The sequence below is a fragment of the Callionymus lyra genome, chromosome 1 (genome assembly GCF_982586985.1).
Source record: "Callionymus lyra chromosome 1, fCalLyr1.hap1.1, whole genome shotgun sequence".
Lineage (NCBI taxonomy): Eukaryota > Metazoa > Chordata > Actinopteri > Syngnathiformes > Callionymidae > Callionymus > Callionymus lyra.
Window position 1 is genome coordinate 19,607,041 of NC_141818.1, and position 24,227 is coordinate 19,631,267.

Sequence of the window (24,227 nt, forward strand, 5' to 3'; positions counted from 1 at the left end):
TAACATTTATAATGCTTAAAAAGATGAAAAGATTGTGTCACTGTGATGTTCAAATGACCTGATCTGTATTGACAAGGAGACTTTCAGGATTTCAACTATTCACTAGGCGCTGGAAAACGAGCAGCTGCTTCTGTCAGGATATTCGTCAGTTGAGATGGCCCGGCTGTCTGTTACCTCACAGGTCGTAGGCATCAAACTACCTTCATCTTTTTAGCTCCGTGTCGCACGGTATGTTTGCCAATCAACTCATTAGACTGCTTGGCTCTTTCTTGTGCTTGAGAAGAAGAAGAAGAAGAAGAGGATGTAGTGCACATGGGCTTATGTGCTCTATGAACATCCCATAACCTCTGGGAAATTGCATGACCCGAGGCAAAGCATTACATGCATTAAAAAGACATGAAGTTGAGCGCGGTGGAGTTTCAGGCACGCAATCAATAGGGCCACAGGTGCAAACGTTTTCTGCACAGTCTGTGGAATGCTCCATTTTTCACCCCGGCCAGATGACACGGTAGCAAGTGTTTGTAGTCCTCGTGTAAAAGTTGAAAACGAGAGAGAACCTGGAACATGTAACAAAGTAAAACAATAAAAGGAAAACATCTCAGGCAGGGGACAGCTCATTGAGGTGGGCAGGGGAGCGCGTAGGGAGTCAGGAAAAGAGGGCAGGAGGAGAGCAGTCTGTCAACTTCTCCCTGTCTGCTCCCATGTTTGCTTGCTTCAAACTGAAGAGAGCAAATGGGTCTAATTCACACTGGCTGTGTGTGAGTGTCTCTGCTGTCTAGCAGCGTGAGCGGGAATTAGATCTATGGTTTGCAGCCTTCATCCCTTCCCAGACAGACTTGTTCCGGCTCAGAGGCGCTGCCTAATCCGCACCTCTCTCTCGCTTGTACTCCCGGAAAATGACTTCACACAGCTGCCTCAAACGCCCAACACAGCAATTCCTGTCTTACTGAATTCCCTCCTTTAAAAAAAAAAAGCCTCACCAGACCTCCCATAGCTCATTTAACATACCAATTCTTCCCTAAAGTCCACCATGTTCCGCCAGGGGAGTCAGACACAACAAGGAAAACAACTATAGACCCTCTTGATAGTTTGTGTTCTTTTCTCTTGTGAGATGGACAAATCAAGGAGTTCTAAGAATCCATTGTCTTTGTTCATCTATACATAGTCACCATCAGATATCCAAATAATACAAATGCACCTAACTGTTTTGATATTCTTTGATGGTCTTTTTTGAGGTTTTACAAATGGTTCTTGAGTTAATGAAAGGTTGCTTTCGTTTGAACGTCAATCACGAAGCACTGCACTCTTTCCGGAGATGTTCAGGATGAAATGATTATAAAAGGCAAGCCTCTCGGGCAAACACTCAAACCTTAAGGACAGGAAACAGTGAGAGGTCTTTGTTATCCACCAAGAGGAACATTCGCCGAACAGACTGAGCTATCTCGATTGGCCCTTATTTCCTCCCTCTTGTCCTTCCCTGAAATGCTCACAAAAACACGCTGCTGTGTGAATGATTTCATCGTCTTAATGTGCCATTTTGGGATCACCAGGGAAAGATCAATTGACTTTTTTAAGAATAGGAATAAGATTTGTAGAGTAAAAGCGGTGAGTACCATTTTCCATATGCTTCAGCCGAGACGTTCAGTCAAGCAATATTGTGGGAATAGCACTTCACTTCTCAGTCGGAAGTCTTCAGGCAGACAAAGTGAGAAAACACGTGATAATACAAGAAAAGAAGAATAATTAAAGTGTAATATGGCAAACTAGCAAGAGGAGAGGGATGTGATTTATCCCTTCACGGCCTTTTGACACTGAATTAAACTGTTGAGTCCATTCCCGTGTGCCGGCCAGTTATCTTTCCAGGCTAATTTAACACTATAATTTACATTCCACATAAAATATGTCCTGATGTGGTGCTGTCAAGGCTGTACATCATTTGCAGAGAGTGCTCCAGTTTCAGTGAAAAGGACAGAATTAGATCATATTCATGATGCAATTAAACACTTCAGTGGGAATCGATGTAAAACCGATGAGCCCTGAAAACAATGCATATGGCTGTGAACATTAGAACACATTACCTTCTCTTGGATCCCTCGCTCCACAGATGTAATTTACATCCTCCACCACTCTACTTTCCCTCTCTCCAGATTCATAACGCACACCGATAATAAATGAATTTTTTCACAAAATTATTCAACTACTAAATTGCCCCTGGTAACTGAGTATCAGATGAAAGTGATGTGAATTATTAAGTGGGGTAACTGTTTGTTCTCACCCCAAGTTTAACAATTGGCCAAACGGAAAAAGGGGGAGGGATGCTAGAGAGACAGGTTACAGTAAAGAGCAGATCTCATAATCAACATCAGTGTTGAGGTTAAAATGGGAAAACTGTCTGCAGCCTGGCCTCCAGCTGGGATGATGGTATCGACCAGTTTCCCTGGGGCGACTGTGTGGGTTTTCTTCTGGACGCTGAGACGAGAGCATCACATTGCGGTGTGTACTTATATAAAACTGGCAACAGGCCCTCAGGAGCTGGCAAACTACAACAAGAGACAGCCAATATTACACCACCTCACCACATTTTACATAATCATCAAGACAGCACAACGGACCACACACACACACACACAAACACACACCATGTCAACTACCTGTCACAGTCCTCTCCACAGCCATCACACTCACTTTGACTAGCTGAGAGTCACTGATCCACAGAGGACACGACAAACTGCATGCAATAATAAAAACACATGAAAATGCTGAGACCTTTCAGAAAATGCCAGTTTTGGCAGAATGTTCAATGTTGTCACTTCGGAATGATTAGAACTTACCAATGCCACAGTAATATGTTAAACACGGCATGTGAACCGAATGGAATAAAAGTTAAAATATCTTGAAACAAGAATTTTGGTAATTTTCAGAATAATAGTTGTGTACTACGTAGAATACCCTATTACCACCTTTGAGGAGTCAACACGAGAGGTGGGTTAAACTTTTACAAAACCTGACAAGGGTTCAACCCAAACACTAAACTAAAAAGAAGTTCATATTTTGATGAACTCTAGAGAGATTTAAGTATGATAATGGAATATTTTCCATCCGCTTTTATAAGGCAGCCTTGCGGATAAGGATCTGAACAAACGGAATAACGAAATGGCAAAATGAAAAGCCATAGAAGGGGCAGAGGTGCTGCAATTTATAACAATTTCTGACGGGATGAGTTGGCCTCTCAAACTGAAATTGTAATTATGCTTAATGGTCCTTTAATCTGTCCATCGGAAGGGAGGTGAGCAGCCAGGTCAGCCCCAAAGTGCTCTCTGGGTGAAGGGCTCCAGAAGTGTGAAGAGCCCCTCACAACATCTGCAGGGAGTAGCAGAAACTTCTGCAAATACAAAACAAGTTGTAGCTTGAACAAAATGAAAGAGTCGCTGGCAGAAAAGAATAAAAAATAAAAAATCAGATAACTTGATTTTGAGAAAACTAAGCGGCGGGCCAACTAGAATGAGTAGGCGGACTAGATTTGGATCCTGGGAATTCAGTTTGAAACATGTGGCTTAGAGCAGGAAAAACACATAAACTTTGAGCGATTGCGCTTTGAACGTCGTTCCAAATATTTAACTAATCAAATAAAACATTTTGAATAAACAAAACAAGTTGTCACTTAAAAATATTATTAATAAATACTATGCTGTTTTTTCATGTTGTTCTATTTATACTTTTTGCTATTTATTAGTAAAGCCAACTGTGTGAGTGACAGTGATTTTAAAGCCATACAAGTGGACGGCAAAACCTTCAAAACTCCCAAACATAGTCGACTGGTCTTAGTCCTATCATCAATATTTCCTGAAAGTAATATTCTTCTTTTTCTTGTCTTTATAATTCTTAATGTTTTTCAGATTATTCACTCAGCATCTCAAGGTGCGATCTTGGTTAATATGTAACTGGAGACAGTAAGATTTCGTTTTTTCACAGAAGCATGGTTATAATCGAGTTCTGGGTTTTATTAAAAAAACAAAACAGGTTTTGCCTGGTACTACTAGCAAAGGATCTCATAACCTCATCTGCTAAAGCCAGGACTGAGCATGTATTCAGCCAAATATAAGTTTGGTTCAGTACTAGTAAGCGGAGATACCAAACCTATACAAAAAAGAACAGAGAACAAACACTACCTTTGTAGCCAAAGTCATTTGTACTCCTCTCAGGCACTCGGCTATCTGAGAGCCCGCTAGATAGAACTCCTGGTTCCAACCATGCATTTACACTTCAGCTGTATTTGTTATCTCAGAGAAGCATTCTCGCTCTCTGTTTCACTGGCCGACCACAGAAGGGGGAGCAAACGAATCACTCTCCGACCCGTTCCTCTTGTTCCCTTGCCTGTCAACACTTCTCGCAGACTTCACCCCCACCTGGACAAGTCGATACAGAGAAGTGACTGCTGTTTGCTTTATGATTGCCCTGTTTTATTTTGGGGTTTTTTTTTCAGGCAGGATTTTTCTCAGCTCTCACAGCTTTAATCAGACCGCCAGGCCTGGACAACAGAGCCATTGTCTCTTTAAGTGAAAGAGGCAGTGGATCAGTGAATCCCTTTCCATTTTCCCGCTTTATTAGCCCAGCGGCACACTACTGTTTATTCAAGTGGGTATTCTGTTTGCGGAGAACAATTACAGTATGACAAATGATCCGTCAATGCCATCTATCAGGCCAGAGCTGACAGGAATCCTATAGACAGGGCAGCCATTCGTCCCTGGCTCCCCATCTCTGGGGTCCCATGCTTTAGTATCCATGACAACGTGCAAGCCACTTGCCACGCTTGCCACTTCACAGTGAGAGATGAGCGCCCGTGAGTGGCTTTGAAAATTAGCCTTTGACACCCTGTATTCCACTGCGCTCCCACCCTCTCAGCCTACAGTCCAGCCCCTTTGGGGGCCCTCACTACAGTCCCAGACCTGATTCACATTCCGGCCCGTTCCGAGACAAAGCGGTTCCACAGCTAGACAGGGCCATAAACATAACTCTCCAGATTTCTCTGTCAATTTTATTGTGCCCGAGTTATATGTTTCTCAACATTAACCTCACAGCTACATTAACTATCCAGCAACCGGGACAAAAATGGACTCACATGTCTGTTAACAAAGGAAACATTAAACAAAAGATGATAATTTATGAAAAGTACCCTTTTTAATGTGTTTTTGAGCTTTAAAATAAATGTTTTTCCAGACACACTGTATTTTTTTATCTTGTATTTAAGCATCAGTCAAAAGTAAGATTAGAATTTTTATACTGATCATGCAGAGATGTTCATGACAGCTAATCAAAAGTCTAGCTTTATATATATATATATGTATATTCTTTCATCATTATTTTTAAATTCTGCATATTACTTTTTTATGACTCAATTTCCATTGTTTTTCATTCTTTTATATTCTATTTATTAATTTAATCATTATAGTTGAATGGGTTGTTTTTTTTATCACTTTTAGGTTTCATGTTTGGGGTTAAATCTTAACGAAAAAAAAAAGGCTTCTGATTTATTTCGCCAACCTGTGTCTAGATCTAGGAGTTAGTATATTATGGATATTCAATTTTTCTACTTTTAATACAGTACAAGTTTATATATTAATCATTTGGTTTTTGGATTTTAAGATTTTATCTTCTTTCACAATTAAAACAACCACTGTTGATTTTAAAATGTTGGACTCACTCATGTTGTTGAACTTCAACGGTGATTAGAATTGTTGAGCATTGTTTTTTCACAAGTGTGCAATCCACAACAGTACTACCATCTGGACGCAATAAAAACTAATTATGATGACCTAATCTAATATTAATTCCACAATACAGTCGGTCTTCATTGTCTTCAGCTTTCATCTTGGGACAAAAATAATGTAACTTTTACTTTTAATCAATTTTTTTTAAAAAAGAAAATGGGATTCTTACCTGCGATTAAAAGAACAGCCAATTATTGTAATTTATTCAAGTATATTATGAGTAAAAAGGGAAATATGTTAGCGAAACATTGATCAGACAGCGCTAAGTCCCATCATATTTAGGATTTTAGGAGCCAAGTTACAACTCCTGCTGACTACCAGACACACCTCTTAGAGACTGTGTTCATGTTGTAAACTAAAGTTGGCAGCTGAGCATCACATTACTCCGGTGAAAGAAACAAACAAAGCTGTGCAAACGTGCAATGCTGTCAGAAGCAACGGCTTTAGAGCCTGTGATTAATCATATTTGGAGAAACATTAAAGGGAAAGGAGGGAAGGGGCTCCAGCACTAGGAGGTAAGGGTGTCAACTGATATAACCCACCGCTGACATCAAGCAGAGTCTGCTCGCTCACTGATGTGGCAGCATCTCATTTTCACCAGTTTGGAAGCAGACAGTTTTGCAGCGCCTCGCAGTTCTTAATTATTCTCAGACTTTGTCTAATTCAATCAAGACAACTCAGATCTGGCTGCGAAATGGCACTCACATCCCCTCAAGCTCAGCAAGTCAAAAACACTGAATAAGTGGAACAGTCAAACTGACAAAATGCTATAGCAGATGAGGAATAACTGCTTTTTTATCTCCACTTGTCCACTTTGGATGAGGGGGGTGAGGGGCGAGCAATAATCGCTTTTGTTTAAAGCAACAAGGCTGTGTTCAATGGCTGTGTGTGTGCGCTTTTGATGACACTGCAGATGCTGTCGCGCTGCACCGTGTGAGGTCAGTCTGTTAGTCAAAGCTCTTTAGGTCCCTTGCTCAAATGCTTCCTGCTGGACCTCATATCCTGCCAAACAACAATGTCACAACTCGGTCTCCATTTAAAGTCGCACAACCTCATCCCGCGCAGCATCCGACAAAAGCACACGCAGACCAACATAACCGGAGAATTTTAAAGGTCATTTTGATTTAGTTTTGTGGTCAAAACGGGAGTGCAATCCCATTATTGTTCCAATTTCATTCCAAAATTCCCCTTCTCACTAATTCCAGAGGCCACAGCATTATTAGATAGTGACATTATTAGCTGGAGCAGCACAGAAGTCCTGCTGTCATTATAAAGCCTTTACTTTCGCTCTGACTGCCAAATCTGTTTTGCACCAGCTACAGACTGCCAAACCCAACAATGGCAGATTAGTGAAGCCCTTCTCCTGTTGCAGCAGAGGTTAATAAAAAGTGACAAGGCTAAGTCCGCTCCGATTAAGTACGCTGAGAGATATTACAGCAGTTTGTTACATCAGATCATTATTGGATTAAACAGTATGCACAACAATGAAAGTTTAATTTTAATTTTCGGAAGGAATATAAAACAGGCAGAGAAAAAGCTTCTGTCAGAACAAAGGCTGTATTACAAAGCGCTCTTGTTTTTTTCTTTTCTTTTTTTTTGCTTTTCCGGTCTTTGAATAAGTAGCAGATATGATGGTTAGTGAAGATGTCAAGCACTAAATTTCTTTTAATCTTAAAATGATCATATTGTTTATAAACAAGTATGAATTGATGTAAGAATACATCCTGGATATGCTTGTTTTTACAACCACCTAGATGTGCCGTGAATTACAGAACTGATCTTTAAATGTGTTTAAATCACTGAATACAAGTGACCTAATTACGTTCTGGATATGCGAGGGCACACCTGCTCACCCTTCAAATCACTGGACCGTCATATACTGATGAAAACCTACTGTTAGAACTTGAGAACTGATCCTCTGCTACTTTATTATAACCTCTCGACTAGTCGTTCCCAACCACAGAGCCACAGACCAGGACAGGTCAGGCATTTGCTACCTGATCAATAATAAATACGTAGGAATATTCTGTTAATTGAATATAAGGGTCTGAAATGTAAAAACTATTTAAAAGACCACATTCTCTGCGTGGCTTGGCTCTGACATACGTTACACAAAGGCCTTATGGCGAGTTCTATTTTAATGTAGGTGTAATTCTTTTTTAAAGCCAGTTGTTTCCTTTTTTATTTTGACTTTGTGATTTTCTCCTGCCACACTTTGACAGTACGTCTCAGAAAAGTATGACTACATTAAACTGTTCTATGAAGTATGATTGGGCAACTAAGCTCTACATCACAATATAATTGTTTTTTTTAACATTCATTCAATTATTTCTTGCAGCTTTTTTCTAGTATTCAAGTTCACAGGGTCCCACTAACTGAAACCCATGGAAAATCCTCTTACAAGTCTCCAATTCTCACTCATTTTGTGTCTGGTGTGTATCCAAAGCACTTTCAATCACCAATTCCCAAGTCTAGTACTTCCTTATATTTTTCCTGAGAGGGTCAATTTAGTCAAATATTACGTAGATATTTGCAATTACAAATATAGCGATCATAAGCTGTTGTTGATGTGTTTTTGATGACTGATTTGCTTGGTTACAATTAAGATAGATGAACCAATATGTGTAGTTATTATGCTATATTAAAACAGTCTTTTTTGATTTGTGCTACACACATAATGTGGCCTTACTCCTGCATATTAGTGGTTCATCTATTGTTGTGCCGAGCCTCCTCACTGGTGTGTCGTTAGCTGTAGAGGTCACCGCACCTGACCAATAAGCTGTTATTAATCCTCAGAGTCATCCATTAACACATCCAATTTTTATGACCATTCTTTTTATTAGATGAGCAATCAGCTGTCTGCATCTGGCAGAGATATAGACTAAATGTGGGCTGAGACACTCCCCACTTCCAAGTAGACGCTGGAATCCTGGCCCAGGTAGAGAGAACCCTCGGACCCGTCAGTGGAGTTGAGGGGAAAGGGCTGAATCTGCCAGTCTCGTGGGGTATTCCCCACTGTACCGTTAGCTCCGATAAATCTCTGTGTTTTACGATTAGGTACATAAAACGAGTCATAGATCTAGACGGTAAATAAGAGCTTGTCAGTGCGGCTGACGCCAGACGCAGCTTCTCCTCCCCTGCCAGAGAGTCCCTCTGTACCTTGGCCATCAGACGGCTGCCATTGAGCTCTGGCCAAAACCGCTTCAATAAATGAGACTGATCTGTTCTCCAGGGGAGTGACTAAAACACCCTAAAGCCCGGTAGTACAGAACCGAATAAGAGAGTGAACAGAAGGAACATTTCATGCCAAAAAAATAAGACTGATGATGTTAATACAGACTCAATATAAGTATTTTCACTTTACGTTTTTGTGACCCGTTTCATACCCTTTGAATATAAATAATACTTGGGCGAAGCTACTTAAAGTCTGACCTATTTTGGAAACTCTTTGCTGACCAATCTTAATTGAATCCTAGAAATAAAATTAGTTTACTCTGGTGAAACCCCTCTGCTTTGGCCTAAAACTCTCCTTTTAGTAGGTATGAAACTCTCTAATGCAGTATTTAATAATAAATTATGATTGTATGTCGGTGCATAATGCTGTCCTGTGTGGAAAAAAAACATGTTTTTATATCAATAGTTGTTTAAGAATTCCAAGCATAACCTCAGGAAACATGGTGTCTACTTGGATTTCTCTCTTCTATTGAGAACATATCAGATTTCAACGCCAGGAAGTCAATGGATCAATCCATTTCAAGCATAATCAAACTGCATGCTGGGCTTGGAGACTCTGATGTCTTTTAATGGACCTTCAATCTATATTTTCAATTAAGCATGCAAAATATCCCATTAAGTAAGTCCACTCACAGTGTATTTACTCTGGTTGCTGTTTGGGTGATTTTCAGAGTGTCTTCTCTGACAGAGTGCCAGCGAGATGACCTGAGGGAGGAGTCATGCTCTCCAAATGCACTAACACAATGATGGACACATCCTCCGCAGCGCCAGCTAATCATTGTTGCCGATTCGTTTACACTGTTCCAGAATGACTCCCCGAATGACCGCCTTTGCATATTAAACAGACAAACAGACAACAGGGACACTCTGTTGGAGGACATGAGAGCGGCAGTACGCCAGCAGTGTCGTGGTCGTCTGCGGTCGAGAAAGCTCATAATACTTTATGTACCAATGGGAATCCACAGGCTGATTGATAGCAAACTCTTTTGTGCCTCCTGCACATTTTGACAAGGCACCTGCAAAAGTGTTTTTAACATACATCAGCACCTATTCAGCACATAAAGTGCAACGCGCCCATGAAAGAAAAAAAAAAAGCAGGCTATCAGAGGCGAAGCACAGACAGTGTATGGCTACAGGCATGCAATCAGCAAAGAATTCAAAATCTTGCAGAGTTTATACAGTTCTGTAATCAGAGAGCAGAGAAAGAAAACAACACCACTGGCACCACAGCAATGAGATCCAAAACATTTTCATTAGCGAGCAAGAAAGAAAAAAAAAACTCTTTAGCGGGAGCTTCTTTTCGCAATCGTTTGATGTGCAAGAGAAGGAAAATTAGACGGAGGACAAGGTTTTTGTGTCAAGTCTGAACTCTGTAAAAGGCTTTCCCACCAGTTACACCATCTAATTGAGATTGTTTTGCTTTGCAAACTGTTTTATCCATTGTCAAAAAACTGGAGCATCAATTATATGAAAAACTGGAACAGCAATAAATTAATATCAAACACAGGCTACATTTTTTCATTTTTCTCATGCACCTGACTGGTTTGCCATTTTGACTATGGAGCAGAATTAAATAGCCTTTTTCAAGTTTCTAACATAAGTGGAACTTTCCTTTTTAAATTGTCCAGTGCACAAGCTGTGATAGAACATTTTCAGACCCGTGTTGATACAGCTATTGACCATCAACTTTACAAATATTTCTTGAAAAAGGTGATTATTGCCTTTTCTTTTTTTTTATTCCAATAATCCTAAAATGTAGCAGAAGTGTAATTTATATAATTTGAATGGTGTAGGTTCTGTTCCAAGTCCATTAAGAAGACTTGATCTAATCAAAAGGGTGGAAGAGCAGCCTTCTCTCTAGGACTTACCAATATAGGATGTGTTTACCACTGACATAAGCAGCAGGATGAGAAAGCTATGATGCTGAAGATAAATTAGATGTTACAACATCAATAACATACTTGCTAAAATGCTACAAAAAATGCAAGTCCACTTTTGGCCTGCCAATACATTCTTCAATACAGCAAGCTGTCAATATGGAGTGTGTCATAATCAATAGCTGGCAGTGAGGCTGGTGTCTGAATACTGAGCTTTGGTCTACATGCCAATAGCTCATTAAGCCAAGATTCAGTCGATAAGCCAATATTCCTTTAAATCCATTGAGCGTTATGACAGTGGAACAGTAGTAAAGTCCTAGGTCAGTGGTAAATACAAACAGAATTTAAGCTTAAATTCTCTATATAAGGTAATGTGCTCAATAATCTATTAGAATCCATGAATTTATCTGGACAAAACTTAAAACTTTGTCCTCATTTAAGGTTCCAACAGCATACAAATATAGGTATATAACATTATTAATTTTATGTATTTTAGCACTTTTTATGTAAATATTTAAACTTTATTTTGGCAGCTCACTTATAAGTATTAATAGTTTACATATGGTGAGCCATAATAATAATTATAATAATAATAATAATAATAATGTCTTGAATTTCTGGAATGAACCAGAACCGTGAGTCTTTTGCATTTCCAAGATCTATCTCTCAAAATCAAGCTCAGTGAGAAATAAAAATTCTGAGCCCTCAGCAGAGATCTCTCACAAGGAAGTGCAGCAAACTTATTGTATCAATTTCATTCCAAAGATTTACCATGAAAGAATTGCTGCTAGCGGACTCTATGTACACATTTTTGCATAGAATCATAGAATAACTATATTCAGAAATTCATTGTTTTCTCAATGTGCTAGCAAGGAATCTGAAAAGCATTTGACAGAACATAACCAGGAGTGAAAAGATTGATGTTAACTGAGAGCTCATTTGTCATATTGATATTTAGCTTTTAGTAGGCACTTCAGGGGAGGACCATGCATAGAATGAAGAGCAGCATTCAACAAAACCATCTTGTCACTACACTCATTTTTCAAGCACAAACTAAACACTATTGGCTGCTTTGGAATTTACATTTATGGGCTCCTAATATTTCCACAGTTAGAATTCTCTCTTGATAACGATTGTATTTTGTAATTTTCATTATCTCCACATGGGTGGGTAGATATTTCCACAAACATATAAGATGAGGAGGGAGACTAGCAGACATGTATTAAAAAAGCAAATATCCTGTGCTTGGACGGATCAGGGACTGCAGTGGAACATTGCTCTGAGCTTGCACTTTCTGGCCTCTACATCTGCATACAGTAAAAAACAAACATTCCTGTAAATAAAGACGGCTGTCCGGCAACTGTCTTCATAGCGACAACGGTATTGACCATAGTCAGATGCTCCGCTGATTAAAAATTGATCCATTTGGAAAAAAAAACCTAATCAACTGAATAGGATTCTTTTATACAGGGGGTGGGGCTGCGTGCCACGGTGGTGTGGGGGGGCTGCTCGGTCAGGGATCGACACCGAGAGGCGGACCTGTTATTAACCCCTGCCCCTCCGTGAGGCCCTGTGCACCCTACTCCCAAGTTCACACCCCCCCTGCGCCCTGGGACCAGACATGACCCAGACGCTCTGAATTATTCAGTACTCAGAAAGGGCTACGTCCACTCAGCCTTTTACTGCGGCCAGTAGATGCTGTTGGCTCTAATGGCCGTTCCAGAGGAGTCCCAGCTCCCAGTGGACAGGACGGTTGCTAACACTGCGCTGCATGGGATGTGAGATCCAATTCATCAGGGGCTGAGGTCACAGCAGGTTAATGACACCGCATGTCTAGACGGACAGCGATTGCCAAATTCAAGGAAAAAGACAAAGGGGGATGGAAACAATATTTTATTCCTTGAAGGCAAACTAGTCTTGTGATATTATTTTTTTTTTAATCAGGTTTTAACCGAGAAGCATTGGCCTGGGTTGACCAGGGCTTTCCCATGAGGTCTAGAAAAAACACTACAAACGATAAAGTGCTGCATTTTGAATAAGTATCTGCTAAGAGTGTAATTTGTTCCTTTTATCATGTATTTGCTGCCTCAATATGTGAGTAACCAAGAAAAGAGACACCAACTGTGTAACTGGCATGATAAACATCATGGGAACATGTTCAAAGTCATCATTTAGATGCACTACTGCAAAATCTATTCATCTGCAAGTGCTTTATAAAATATAATTAATTTGGGGTATTAATATCGGGTAATTTTTATCATTACAACGTATAAATAAATTCACCAATAAATCAGTATACGTCATATATATTAATATTAATGATTGTGTCATACTGTTGGATATATCCTTGAGAATAATTAAAGTAGTCCGCTATATTTTTAAAATATATTCCCCACATTGTCACATAATGTAGATGTCATGAATCTCATATTGTTTTTCATTAACTGCTTCTGAAGAGCATCCTCAACGCAAAGTCGTTCAGTAATCAGGGCACCTCCCCCAGAGAGAAAATCATAGCACACTTCTTGGAACCCTCATTTGCTAGACTCTTGGATGGCAAGTGTTGGACCACCTTGGTGATCATATGTATCCACTTTGCGTCTCCAAGGACGCAAATATTATAGTTAACTCAAGACAAGGATGCCTCTATGAGTGACTGTGATGCCTCCAAATGTTATGGCTGGAAAGCATGAAACTGTTCCTACAGAAAGCCCCGGTCACGATTTATCGTAGGGACACGGTCATTTCTAAGTACAGGCAAAGTGGGTGCGCAAGGGAGGTGCTATTATTATCATCCACAGCCGATTCCTGCACTTCAAGGTTGACTTCCTTGAGTGAGTAGGCTTGATTCTTCTGATGAAGTGGAATGAGGTTACCCTTCAGTAGATACCAGCCAACGGGTAACAACACACACTGTTTCCTTATGCGGGATCTGATGCCAAGCACATTTTCCGTTTAGGTCAATGTGGCCGCCATGATTGAAAGAAATCAAGGGCATCCGGTTGAGGGATATGAAGGCACAATGACACGCCCCACACCCTTGTACATAAATGTAATCTCTACAGCTCCCTTCAGTCAAGGTGACCAAGCACATCATTCACAGAGGAGCATGAAGCATCTTGGTGGCCTCATCACAAATCGCATCCCCTATAATCGAAATAGGTCAACCAGAATGATGAGTTCCTTCACAAATACAGGACAAGCAAAAGATTGTCTTGAAATATTCTGTGCAATTGAAGGTCTCACTGACTTACATCACGTGTCATAGGGCTCACTTTCTACTAACTTAATAAATGAGCAGCGATTAAATCAACGACGATGCAATTATATAATCACAATATGACTCATAAATAATATATGGAGGTTTATTTTTTTGTTTTTAAATGGGGAAATGTTAAATATCGTCTTTTCACGTCACATAGACTATTTCTGAGCTAATACCTAAACTGTAGCAAGTAATATATTTGGTTATATATGTAACTTTTGACCATAGCTTAGGGGTCATTCCTTTCTTTAGGGGCCCAACAAACAAACGGATTGAAAAACAGGTTTATTGTCATAGTTTATTGTTGAACCTTATGGTTCATAGAGTCAAATAAATGTGGTACCCCCCTTCAGGCGACACTTTGCCAGGGTGCCTGAACATGGTACTCATGATGCTACGGCTCATGTCCTGCACATCTCTCGACAATTAACTCTATTTTTAAAGTTTTCAGTTCAAGTTAGCAACTCTCTTCCAGATTGCGAATAAATCGTGTTACTTAAAAGTGAAACATTGAATCACATTCTAAATATTGACACTGCATTAATAGTCAATGGGATCATTCCCATGCAAAAACAAGCTGGGATTTAAAATTAAACTAAGATCTGTTGAACTCACGAGGGCCGACTGCGGCACACATGTCCCCCGGTTTTGTCACGCATCCTGAACCCCTGAAACCAGCTAAATTTTGGTTTTCCTCGGGCAAAAATCTTCCCACCGCCACATACAGCACACGCCTGGAGCGATGTTTAGCTAAACCTGCTGGCCTACGTAGGCAGCTTGGGTCCCAGGAGAGCTGAACAATCAGACAATTTCAAGATCATGAAGCATTAAACCAATCCCGGCAGGGTACACTAATTAAACAGCCGAGCCCGGCACAGCCAACCAATCCCCACAGAGCAATTAAATCCATCCCCTCTAAAACACTGTGGAACCTGTCTGGGGAAAACTGCAGAGGAGTGAGAGAGAGCAAGTAAGAGGGGGGGGGGGGTTGGAAAGGGGATGGTAGAAAATATCATAAAACTCATCTGGAAAAAACCTATAGGAGGAATGCAGTGGGGGTCTAACAAGGGAAATTGAAAAACGAGAGACTCTTCAGTTCTTTGTTCCTGACTCTATTTAAAAAACAAAAACACTTATCACAAATGCGCTGATCCGCCTCTTCTCTAAGCAGGGAAATGCCAGGGATTTCAGTGACCATATTTAAATACAAAAATAGTGACCCTGTTGCAATCAAAAGCTGCATATTTAATTAAGCTTACAAGGTCTGGAAAGCACTCCTGAGACTGAGCGGAAGTAGAGACTAGCCTCAAGGCCTATATTACACAGCGGCAGAGCCGCTAACACAGTTGCAAACGTGGATCGATACCCCGATGCCCTCCGCTACCAAAGCAAATGAACAGGTGACAATGGAGCCATGACATCATTGGGCTTTTGAAGCAACAACAATAAGAGGAAATCTAAGCAGGAGGCAGAGCAGAGATGAAGGATGCAGGCTTATATTTTGCTGCAGGTCAATTTAACTTTTGATCAATTTGTTTGAACTAAATCTGCTTCTTGGACAATTTCTCCCCTAGAATTTAAGCATTTGAATGGCTTGGTTGTTGATCTGCTAATGCATTTCTTAATCAGAAATATTATCCTTTTTTTGCATTTTTTTGCATTAGCAAAACGGCCACACTAAATGAGAATTCTGATCTGTTTGACCAATCATTTTAGTATTTTATACCCATATGAATGTGGTTATGTGATAACGCTTAACTTTGTTCCAAACCATACAACATTTTTCTCTTTTTTTCAAATCTTCTATTAGGATAGGTTTAATTGTGAAGGGTCATAACTTGCACAATGGGCCCCAATATCTATTTATATAAACTAACTGTGCTCTAACTATGCAATAACTTTGACCGGACGTTGCATCCAGTGATACGCATGACTGCCAAACTGCCTTACAATGAGTCGAAGAAAGCTTTTACATTAATTTACATAACAGCAGAGGCATTGAGACAAAGTTTCCAGAATGAACAAGGGCTGTTTTTAACACTGGAGGAATTCAGAACCAGATATGTTCAATCATATGTAGGCCTGCTTTAACTATCGCTGAGGATTCTGAAGTTTGTTTGCGTAGTTTTATTTGGGAGTTTTTCTATAAGGAGTTTCAGTGAATGATTAAAATACAATGTTTCTAATAACCATAGTTATCATCCCTTGTCCACATGTTATCTTACAAAAAAAACAATTGTTTCTTCAGAAATTTTTGAAGTCAGTTCAATCACAATGTTGATAATAATCCATACAAATCTCTGGGCCTACTGATAAATAATAAAATAGTTCTGTAGTTTAATTTCCAAAGCGCTGTATGCAGGGTGAGTATTTACAAGCTTTGTTTCTGCAATCTTTGTTAGAGTCTAAAGAAATGAGCAGAGACGTTATACTTGCACTTTCTCCCTTGACTGAGGCGGTGAATAAATCACGGAAACCTTGCTTCATGTCCCCACTTCCTGTTCCTCTCCATTAAAAATGATAAACTGAACCTCTTGAAGCCTTTGGCTCACTTTAGGGTCCCAATCTACACCTTTCCAGTGAAGCAGTGTTGGACTGCAGGTCTCAGAATTATTCTTTCCACCTCTATTGTTGGGGATGAATAAGGGAGTAATTAACGATGTGGGGGTTGCAGCCGCACAAAGACCAGTCTGATCCATCTAGTGTAGCCATAGCGCACCTTTTGTATCATGTTGATGAATAAAAGCAGATCTGTTTACCAATAACAAAAGCTGGTTGGTGCTCAGAACATCGCCAAGAGGCCAACTTTGCACTTTTCCCGCCTAAATGAGGACAAATGGTTACCAGGAACAATGCCATCTCTGGTAAACACACTGTGAGCAGTGAGCACTGGCACATAATGAGAGCACCGGATCCCCCAAAGACAACCTGGAGAAGGTTAGTGATGCATTGATCTCATGAGTGTGCCAGGCCCAGGAGTGCTTATCATACCACACTAACCCTTGCTTCATAACAACCAGCGTGTGGTTTGTGATTTAAGAAAACACGTGTCAGCTTCACAGTGTGCAAACAATTGAAATGTACAAAATGCGTGTCAAAATTAGAGAATTGAGTAGAAAAAAAAATGGGTATTTATTAGAAAGTATTTGGAATGAGCAGAAAAATATTCTGAAAAGAGGGTCGAGGTACGCATTTGAAATTGCAGAGTAGGGGACAAGTGTCAGCAAGAAAGGACGAGCATCACGCCGACGAGCTATTACCACTCCACTCATGATGCTTCCGCCTGCTCCGCCAAGAGGGAAGACGAGGCCACCCCACAGCCGTGTAGTATCCTCCAGCAGACTAATGTGTCCCTGAAGTTTTGTTAAAGCTGGTTATTTACTCCTGCAAAGCAATTGTGCCAGCCTTGGAGCGGAGGAGCACACTGGTCTGAAAAATAAAGTGTATTTTACACCGTCAACAACAGGACTGTCAAGAAAGTGGGATTTCTGCCTTGTTGGTACATTAGATTCCCACCATTTTCTGAAAGGGGACATTCATGTTACCTTAGTTTAGACATTTAAGTAAGCTAAATCCCATTCAAACAGTCAAGCTAGACTAAAATATTTGCTTCATTGTAGATAGCATTTAAGAGAGCAAAAACCTCTGCCAAACCTCTCATTTACATCGATATTGTAATTTATTTATCTTTTTTACTTACTTTTAATACTACAATCCAACATTAAATAGACAATAAGCAACTTTAAAATAAAAGTGTCTCTTCAGTTCAGTTTATTTTATTTTAAAAGGACAATGTGCAGTTACATTAAAAAGATGGCTGCACCAGACCATTGCCAAATCCTACATGTCCATTTGCTCACAAAAATATATATAGGCTCTTTCTAGTCATTTTTTTAAATTGTATCTTCCTGCTGAAAAAAGGTACTTCATATGCAAACACTGCCTCTGACTAGTGCTCTAAGGTAGTTTGGTGTTCACATGGACTCTCATAGACTCTCCAGGGTAGACTGCTAAAGCAATAATTACATAAAACTGAAAGAAAAATATATATAATAACAATAATGTCAAAAATAATTTAGGCTCATGTTGCCGTGTTAATGGACTAAGCAGTCAAAATGAATTGTATGAACTCAATGGGACGATATTTGAAATTTTTTATTCTAAAACTTGCTTGCACAACACAAGAAATGCAGCTCATACTGTTAGATCCTTTTGTACAACAAAGTAACTAATTTTAGAATGATTTGCTGATTGCGATAAAACCTTTTTCTGAACTATGACATAAAAATTACTCAGGGTTCTATAGACAAAAACAAATTCGATTCCGATTATATATAATATTGAAATCCATTTTTGATCATTTTTTTAATGTAAACAGACAGATAGATACTAGCCATTACATAAAAATCAGGCAACATTAATCATACCTTCAAAGGTTCTTTTACATCATAATCACTTTCTTAAATGTATCAAAACATTCAGTTTTGAATAGTGTGTTCAGTATTAAGCAACCCAGGGTTGCTTTTGTGCCATTTTAATTTTTAAGAAAAGGATCCTAGTTTTTTGGTAGAAAGGAGCCAATTCATAGAAATAAACCTGACCTACCTCGAGAACTACAAGAGCTATCATTTAGACCATAAATAAAATTCTGTCTATCTTGTAATGACATTTTACGAGACAAAAAGGGCGTAACAAGCAGCAAAATGTCTAATAACGGCAGCACAAGCGAAGCAGAATGACGGGATAGGTATGAAAATCTAGTTGAAGGAAGGTCAAAGTGATTAAGCTGACATTGATGACAGGTGTAGTCTTCATGTGAGAATGCTCACCATTGCTGTCTCTAAATCCATTTGTCATTCTGCTTTCACTGCTGGAGCGTCTGCTTTGAAGTCTCTACCACTAATGCTACAGAGGGGTTAAACAGCTTAATGCTCAAGTCTGTTTCACTCCTCTCACTCTCTAATGTTCTCTGCGTTTTATGTAGTGGGGTTATGGCTCCTGGATTTCACATCTCAATTTGCCCCAGATAGTTCTGTAAAAAGCTCACTTATTTTTTATTTCCTTTGTTGTTACTGTCAAAGAGCGAGAGGGGCGACTCAGTGGAAGCGGGGCTATAATGGACGCGCCCCACCCATACATTCACAGAGGTGCAATGCATGTTGAGGGAATGCTTGTGTGAATGAGAACGGGCTTGAATCAGGAATGAGTAAAGGTAAAATGAATAGAGGCGACTTTCATATCTGAGCGCACAGAAGTTGTAACATAGCTGCCAACAGCATACTCTCCCTGAAAGATGAAATAATAATCACACGTAGGAGCGACAGCGAAGGGCAACTCTGAAGCCTTTTATCAGTGTCGCTCTATTTAAATAGAATGATACAGATGTTATGATGAATAACAAGATCTGAGACACACTACAATGAGTGTGAGGGGCGGCTAATAGTGACACTGCCGCTATCAGAAAACAAAATATATTAAAGCATGAATGAAAGCGAGACAGAGACAGATTTTCACAGCCAATTTGAGATTACAAGAAGGGTCTGTGAGTGAGTGTGTGTGTGTGTGTGAGTGTGTGTGTCTGTGTGTGTGTGTGAGTGGGCAACTACTGGCAAACGGCACACAGAGCGAAGCTGGCCGTGGAGGCAGCCAGGCTCTCAAGCTGCAAAGCAATTTCACTGTTTGGCAATACTGTTGTCTGTGTGTGTGGATTAGAGCTGACACCAGAGCAACTGAGTCATGCTAAATGTTGTACAATCGCAAGCTTTTGTTCCTGATCTAAAAAACCCTTCTTGGATCGTAGAGAACTGAGGGAGAGACGGTTGCAAATAAGCAGGGCATTATTTCTCCATATGAGCGCAACATTGCAACATCACAGAAAAAAGAAACAACAAATGGATTGTGAAGTTACAAGTGAAGAACTTTTCTAACAAATCATCCAGCTCCAGTTTTTGAGGGCACTTTAATGAGTGACAAAGTAATTATAGGAGGAGCTTCATTCCTGTTGGGATCCGCATCTTCTAATCACCTGGCTCTCCAAAGTCCTTCACTATCTCTCCAGATACCGTATTGGCCCAAAGTCGATTTGGGCCCGGCAGGACAGACCCTGACCCGTCCTTTTCATGCTCGCCCACGGAAATGCCATCTGGCTGGTGTGAATTATTACCACAGCAACGGCCGGGTGACCTGCAGCCAGCAGGAACCAAGGTCACCCCACCTCAGCGCTTTACACTTCCCCTGCCCTCTTTTCATGAGCCTGCAGGTGAATTATTCATCCTGGACAACACAGAGGCAACAAATCTACCCTATAAACACAAAAATCTGCACACTCAGTTTACACCCTCTGTGACATATGGAACACTAAAGCTCTAATGAAAAACAGATGAACAAAGATAATAACAAGGGTTTGCATGATTATTTTTACACGTCGAAAGCCCACAAACAAGAATATATACCGAAGACAACAACAAATTTGTCAGTGGTGGTGGCCACTACTGATAAACTTAGTTCACAAAAGCGCATTAGAATGAACTTTGAAATATTAAAATAGGACATCAGCAAAAAGAAACAGGAAGAAAGCTATTTTGCTTTGGTGAGGTTTCCTGCTAACATACACGTTTTTGCAATAAAACACTTTGGATACGTTTAATTGTTTTATAGTAGTAATTATTTTACATTGCAACCTGAATTTGGCCGATGAACCAATAGTTTGTGACAATGGCAGAAGTGCTCATGAATGCATTTCAAGCTGTTAGACACACAAGTATAATAAGGTAATGCTGGAAGTATCATGCGCTACAATCTATATGTACAGCTGACACAAAGTTATTTTTTTGTATTTTCTGAAATCAACTTGTTAAAATAATAATTGTGCAAATGAATCATATCATTAATTATGATTAAGGAGGATTAAACGATTATTTACAGCACTACTTGGCACAATTTAATAGTAAGTTAACTAAATGACACGTCCCCAAATGATCTTCAAATCTTAATATCATGAAGTGAAAAGTGCTTTTACACCGCCGTGAAAGACTACTTAAGAGTAAACGGTCCGACTTAATAAATACCAACTTCAGTGTGATATGAAGCAGTCAAATTGATGTTTAACTGAGCGTGTCTAGGTAGGTCAGCATTTATGTCAGTAAAAAATATGTTAATCTTATTTAAAATGGGAGGCTGAAATGACTATGATCATAACTTGCTCAGAAAAATGAAGTAGCTGCTTGGCAGAACACTTGACATTTATGAAAAGTTATTTTACACAATAAGTGGCTATGTTTTAATAACACACGACATTTACTGTTCGATAACTTAAAGATATAATGGTGTTTATTTGTTTTCTGCTGCATAATCACAACATATTTATCTCTATAAATACATACAAAATAATGAATAACATTAGTATTGGATGCTGTACTTTTGAAAACATATAGCTACAATGGCAGTTTTTAACACGGAGCAGTAAAAAGGGTTGCACTTTAATTGCAAGCAGTTAGACAAGCTCCAAAGCAACCGGGAAAAAAAACAAAAATATCTCCATCAAAACAAACTTAGCACCTTGGCTGCACGTCGAAATCAATACACTGTAATTATTTCTATAATAGGATAAGACAAGATTACGCTTCATTTACCTTCTAACAACTTTTCCTGAGTGTAATTGGGTTGTTAGCAGCTGCATACATTCACCAACTATAAGAACAGGTACTACTTTAGAGTGGATAAAAATACTTTATCAGAAGATTTATTTGTTCTCCAAAAGCAAAAGCTACTTCTTTTTTTTATTATCAATGTTCATTTTTCAAGTTGCTGCTACAACTTTTACATAACTTTCTGACATGTTTGGGACATTAGTTTCCATCTAACAATAGCCCCTCTGCAGTGCTGTAGGGGAACCGCTCCATTGCATGTGGTGCCAAAATGATGCATTTTACATGAGCATAAGGTCATTCAAGGGAACAGAAGCATGAATTTTATGTTTTTTATGTAAGTGGCTTTGTACCTTATGAGAAGCACTTGAGCCTGGAGCCTGTTTCCTATTATATGACCCTCTGACACATCACTGCTCATGACTCCAGATAATAGCCTGGGCATCCTTCAGGGGCACTTCACATTTAGCACCAAGGCTGCTGAAGCCAGAGAGTCTCGATATGTTGCGGGGAACAAGAAGGTGGTAGCGAAGGTTAAGAATAGCGACAATAGTCCCTTTGGCCCTCGTTCACCAAGCCCGGGAAACCATCGAGGTCCAGCGGCTGCGAGCTGACAAAAAAACGAGAGCCAGCGGATCTCATTTCCCCTCCTCGGCAGGCTATCTTCTCGATGGACCCGCACAGTTGTCATTTCTCATGCTCGTGGACATCCGTCAAAGAGGCACGGACGGTGCTCTCGTGCCGGCCGAGGGTTGATCCACATTAGCGGGGAACACAACGACACTGCCCCCGCCGAGGAGCAGCGCTCTGCGGCTTCACGAGAGCAGAGAGTCGGCGTGAGGAGGAGGGAGAGGAGGGCTGGACGCTGGCTGGAAACAGCCATTAGCGTCCCCCTAACATCACCCCCATACATCCTCGAATACACCCCGACACTATTACGGTTTACATATTCAACTTATATTTAGGTATTTATACTGATATTTAGGGAAAAAACATGATTCAAAAGTGCTCACCTGCTGTCGCCCGCTTTTAAGTCTTGTACCCGGCGGTGTGTTCGGTCACCTCGGTGGGCTCAGTATTCGGGTATAAAAACAGAAAACATGCCCCCTACATGTCCGAACGACATGCCTCAACTTTACGGTTAAAAACTTAAAACAGACTTCCGGGAACCAAGATTAAAAAAAATGTTAAATAGCAGGAATTAGCGACAGATGCGGCGGCGGAGGCGGAAGGTCCGTCGACAACAAAAACCGAGGGAAAGATGGAGAAAAAGTTACGGTCTAACGTCCACGGACGGAGCTGCAAAAGTTTCCGCACATGTTAAGCGACTGTGTGAGAAAGTGTCGGCTGGAAAAAAGAGTGCGAAAAAAGGAGTAAAAAGCGTATAAAAGAGCAGTGCTGTCCGCGGTGCTGATCCCAGATCGGCTACCAGGGGCTGCTCCGGCGCTGATCAATGATTGAACCGAACAAAGGCAAGAACACCGATCAATTTCTAATAACTATCCATACAAACACACAACTCTCGCCTCCAAACCTTCCCTAAAACCCCGCGACAGACACGGGAGAGTCGCGGCGAGGAGAAGCGCTGCAGGAATAAGCAGAGAAAGGTGAAGAAAGCACTAACCTGGAGCCGCCGTAGATCAAATTTCTTCCAATATTGAAACATCGATCCTACATCGGCGGCCATCTTGGGGGATATTGAGGAGATTTTTTTTCAGCGGCTGCAATAAATATGTGGGCTGGATTCCCCCACGTTAGACCACCACTGCTCCTACTTTTGGAGAGAAAAAAAAAAGTCACACTTATTATCTTACGAGTCGTCCCAGATCGATGGAGTCGAACCACAATGTTTCAAGTCCAATCAAATGCAACAAAATAAAGGTGTTTTTTTTTTTTTTTTGGTGATTTGCTGCAAAAGATTCCGAAGTAAACAACATTAACGACGAGATTGCACTTGATCTTGTCTTGGCAAAGTTATCGATACTAACGTAAAGAGTGATCGATAGTGTCTGAAAACGGATGGTAGGTGAAGAGAAGATCAGTTTAGGGAATTAAGCCAAGTTTATTCATATACTCATTTAATTGTGAGTATATGAATAAACATAAATATACCTTTTATTAACAAATACGCATGTTAGCAGACTATATATTCTAATTAGAATAAAATATAATAAATAACCATGTGAATTTGGATGTTTACAAGTTTTCATTTTATGTAAGAAGGCTAAGTTTACATTAATGATATGACGTATTTGTGTGTTTTTCTGTCTCTCTTGTATTATTTGTTTATTAAATAGTATTCACAATAAACTATCTATATTTATAATTATCTAACTATACTATGATTAATTAATTTTGACTTAAGCTATCAAACATTTATCTTCTTCAATATGCATTAGTTATTAACATTATTTACTAGTTATTCTGGATATAGGAT

At 39.9% G+C, this 24,227-nt stretch overlaps 1 protein-coding gene across 2 annotated transcripts in view; it reads right to left on the minus strand.

Moving 5' to 3' along the window:
* The window catches only part of cux2b (cut-like homeobox 2b), a 97,149-nt gene extending 73,563 nt beyond the window's left edge, over positions 1-23,586 (minus strand). For both annotated transcript variants that reach the window (XM_087796445.1, XM_087796437.1), the window contains exon 1: positions 23,415-23,586. In XM_087796445.1, coding sequence (XP_087652571.1) covers positions 23,415-23,477 — 63 coding nt within the window. In that variant the 5' untranslated portion in view covers positions 23,478-23,586. The remainder of the gene's footprint in view (positions 1-23,414) is intronic.
* Between the last annotated feature and the right edge of the window lie 641 nt (positions 23,587-24,227).